This window comes from Tupaia chinensis, unplaced genomic scaffold (genome assembly GCF_000334495.1).
Source record: "Tupaia chinensis unplaced genomic scaffold, TupChi_1.0 Scaffold143584_1, whole genome shotgun sequence".
Lineage (NCBI taxonomy): Eukaryota > Metazoa > Chordata > Mammalia > Scandentia > Tupaiidae > Tupaia > Tupaia belangeri.
Genome location: NW_006203430.1, coordinates 9,325,930 through 9,330,119, shown reverse-complemented (window position 1 = coordinate 9,330,119; position 4,190 = coordinate 9,325,930). Strand labels below are relative to the sequence as shown.

Sequence of the window (4,190 nt, the reverse complement as noted above, 5' to 3'; positions counted from 1 at the left end):
CGGTCGACTACATGGGAGTCCAGTGACATAGCCATTACGCTAACTGCTGGTCCCAGATTGGGGTTTTCTTAAGCAGTTGCATTACCCTGCACCTCTCCACAAACTTTTTGAAATGCATGTGTGTCGGAGGTTTCAGGGTGGAGAAGGCCTGTGGACTAGTGAAATTTGACGACATTTTCATCTTCTCTTCCAGGAACCTCCCCTCCCCATCCACACCCACCATTCAAGCCCTGGTAGCCCCTGGTACAAGCCTGGGAAGCCTCGGGGAGGAGAGAGAATTGTCCTCCAGACAACAAACAAAAGCCTTTCTTTGACTGTGATGGTGAAGAGGGTGCAGGGGAGTGGAGAGGCACGGGGCAGAAGGGGTTGCCAGAGAGGGGCATGCATGTCTCAGGGGACAAGGGGACAGTGCTGAGAAGGGCAGGTTCACTTCCAGCCCAGGGACCCTGAACTTTTAGAGGACTCCCACTCCCTAGGACCCAGCCACTCCCCCACCCCCCTGCAGGGCTCAGGCTCACCCTTGAGTGGCACAGGAATCCCAGGTAAACGATGGCAGCTGTCGGCAGCAACACTAGCAGGAAGACTGCGGCGGGCAGCAGCAGGTGAAGCAGGAGCCCAGCGAGCAGGGTCCTGAGGCCCTGGGAGACCCTGCCTGCCCCCCTTGGGCATGTCAGGGTCTGGTGGTCCAGAGGCCTTTGGGGTAACATAGGTGCCGTGTCTGAAGTGCCCCCTTCCTCATCCTCTGTTTCCCTCTCCTGCTCACTCATGCTCTCGAAGCCAGTGGGCCTGGTAGGCTCACGGCAATGGTCGGACAGCAGGACTGAAGCCCCTCTCGTCAGACCAGAAACTCTTTAGTGCACCCCAGATTGGATAAAAAAAAAAGAAAAGAAAAAGGAAAAGGAAAAGGAAGGAAAGGAAAGGAAAATACCATGCATGGATTTCAAATTTTTTTTTGCACCAAAATAAATTCGTACTTTAATTCCATTTTCCATTATTTTTTTCTTTATTTACTATAGTTCACATGCACACCCACATGAGAGTGTGTGTGAGAAAGAGAAGCACCCTCCACAGGGTCTGGTCACACTGTGACCACCCCCTTCCTCCAGCCCATTCAATCTTGGGTACTTACTTGTGCGTGTGCCCAGCATATTTCGGCATAACCAGGCTGGGTATTGTAACCAGGGTCACCACGTGGGATTGGGGTTTTCTTTTCTTTTTTCTGAAGAGGTTTTTGCTATAGGGCGCGTGAGCTCGCCAGACAGACAGAGACATAAAGACAGAAAGCGAGAAATCACCCCCCAGGGGGGATGGCCACGCCATGATCCCTTCTCCTCCATTCTCCTCTCGGGATCCTGTGGACGCACGCACACGCACCCAGTGTGAGTTTTAAGCCACCCGGTCAGGGACTCGAACCGCGGTCGACTACATGGGAGTCCAGTGACATAGCCATTACGCTAACTGCTGGTCCCAGATTGGGGTTTTCTTAAGCAGTTGCATTACCCTGCACCTCTCCACAAACTTTTTGAAATGCATGTGTGTCGGAGGTTTCAGGGTGGAGAAGGCCTGTGGACTAGTGAAATTTGACGACATTTTCATCTTCTCTTCCAGGAACCTCCCCTCCCCATCCACACCCACCATTCAAGCCCTGGTAGCCCCTGGTACAAGCCTGGGAAGCCTCCGGGAGGAGAGAGAATTGTCCTCCAGACAACAAACAAAAGCCTTTCTTTGACTGTGATGGTGAAGAGGGTGCAGGGGAGTGGAGAGGCACGGGGCAGAAGGGGTTGCCAGAGAGGGGCATGCATGTCTCAGGGGACAAGGGGACAGTGCTGAGAAGGGCAGGTTCACTTCCAGCCCAGGGACCCTGAACTTTTAGAGGACTCCCACTCCCTAGGACCCAGCCACTCCCCCACCCCCCTGCAGGGCTCAGGCTCACCCTTGAGTGGCACAGGAATCCCAGGTAAACGATGGCAGCTGTCGGCAGCAACACTAGCAGGAAGACTGCGGCGGGCAGCAGCAGGTGAAGCAGGAGCCCAGCGAGCAGGGTCCTGAGGCCCTGGGAGACCCTGCCTGCCCCCCTTGGGCATGTCAGGGTCTGGTGGTCCAGAGGCCTTTGGGGTAACATAGGTGCCGTGTCTGAAGTGCCCCCTTCCTCATCCTCTGTTTCCCTCTCCTGCTCACTCATGCTCTCGAAGCCAGTGGGCCTGGTAGGCTCACGGCAATGGTCGGACAGCAGGACTGAAGCCCCTCTCGTCAGACCAGAAACTCTTTAGTACACCCCAGATTGGATCCCTATCCAGATCCTAGCAACCGGATATAGGACCTTGGCCCGAGTATGTCTAGATCTGACCCTCAAGTCTCCAGGGTCACACCCCTGCCTCAGTTTTCCCTACCACCAGGCTGGACTTCACTCTGCTGGCGACTGCAACCCTGGCCCTAGCCCTGGCCAGCTCCTATGTGTTCTGATCAGGCCTTGCACAGCTGTCCCCAGGGCCCAGTACTAGGGCTCCCTCCCTCCTGGCCCGCCCCCTCTCTGCTTCCGGCTTCTCTACACAATGACTTTATTTCAGAGGTCTTGACTCCGGGAAATACCCATTAGTAACTGCTACCCAGAGGCTTATCACCTAGCCCATTTCCCAGTTAACTGAAAACCTGGCCTCTCCTCAGCCTCAGAAAACAGGAGAGACCCTAGGTACCTACATCATAGGGTAGTTAAAAGGACAACATGGTGGGGGACCAGCAGCTGGCGTAATGGCTATGTCGCTGGACTCCCATGTAGCTGACCGCGGTTCGCGTCCCAGACCCGGTGGCTTAAACTCACGCTGGGCACGTGGGCGTGCGTGCCTAAGATCCCGAGAGGAGAATGGAGGAGAAGAGATTGCGGCATGGCCATCCACCCTGGGGAGTGATTTCTCGCTTTCTGCCTCTCTGTCTTTCTGGCGAGCACATGTGCCCTAATGCAAAAACATGTCAAAAAAAAAAAAAGGACAACATGGGGGATGTTAAGTGCTTAGCATAGGACCCAACATAGACGGGGTGCTCAATTAACAACAGCTACAGCTTTCCGGCGGTGACGACCTCCCCACGAGAACATGCCTCCCGCAAAGGACCTCCTTCATCCCTCTCCGGAAGAGGAGAAGAGGAAACACAGGAAGAAGCACCTGGTGCAGAGCGCAGATTCCTACTTCATGGATGTGAAGTGCCCAGGGTGCAATAAAATCACCCCAGTCTTTAGCCCAGCACAAATGGTAGTTTCGTGCGTTGGCTGCTCCATGTCTTCTGCCAGCCTACAGGAGGAAAAGCGAGGCTGACAGAAGGACGTTTCTTCAGGAGGAAGCAGCACTAAAAGCATCCTGACTCGAGATGAGTGGGAAACCAGCCCAATAATCACATTTTGGATATGTCCTGTTCATTGTCTTAACGGCTAGGAAGGTCCCGCCTCAAGTATTCATGGGCAACCAGAAGAGGGGAACACTTAGAGTCATTTGGGGCAAGTAAGTTGGCCAAGTACTTTAAAGTCCATTGGGGACATTTGTATCCATCTAAGCTTGTTGGTTCTTGATTAAAAAACAAAAAACAAAGATACTAAATAAATAAGATTTTTATTTACAAAAAAAAAAAGAACAGCTACAATTACAGGCATTCTCTGTGTTCAAATTTGATCTAGCCTGAAAGCAGAATAACAGTAGATTTTCAGATGACAGGAACACATATTCCCTTTATTTGAAGTGATGGACGAAAACATTCCCAGCCCACTCAAAAACCCAAGCAATTTTCCCAAAATATTACTTTTTCTTTTTTTTAAGAGAGATTTTCCTATAGGGTGTGTGCGCTTGCCAGAGAGACAGAAAGCAAGAAATCACCCCCAGAGGGGGAATGGCCATGCTGCAATCCCTTCTCCTCCACTCTCCTCTCGAGATTTTGGGCACGCTTACACACATGCCCTGCATGAATTTCAAGCCTTCAGGTCTGGAACCCAAACTGCAGTTGGTCGTGTGGGAGTCCAGCGACGTACTCATTATGCCATCTACTGGTCCCTCCTCAAATACTACTAAAATATCAGGGAACCAGCAGTTAGCGTAATGGCTATGTCGCTGGACTCCCACGTAGTCGACCGCAGTTCGCGTCCCGGACCCGGTGGCTTAAAACTCACGCTGGGTGCGTGTGCGTGCGTGCCCAAGATCCCGAGAGGA

The 4,190-nt window shown here is 52.6% G+C and overlaps 1 protein-coding gene across 1 annotated transcript in view; it reads right to left on the bottom strand.

The window, feature by feature from the left end:
• The window catches only part of TMEM278 (transmembrane protein 278), a 4,832-nt gene extending 3,978 nt beyond the window's left edge, over positions 1–854 (bottom strand). Inside the window, 1 exon segment of the mRNA XM_014582377.2 lies at positions 519–854. Coding sequence (XP_014437863.1) covers positions 519–767 — 249 coding nt within the window. The 5' untranslated portion in view covers positions 768–854.
• Between the last annotated feature and the right edge of the window lie 3,336 nt (positions 855–4,190).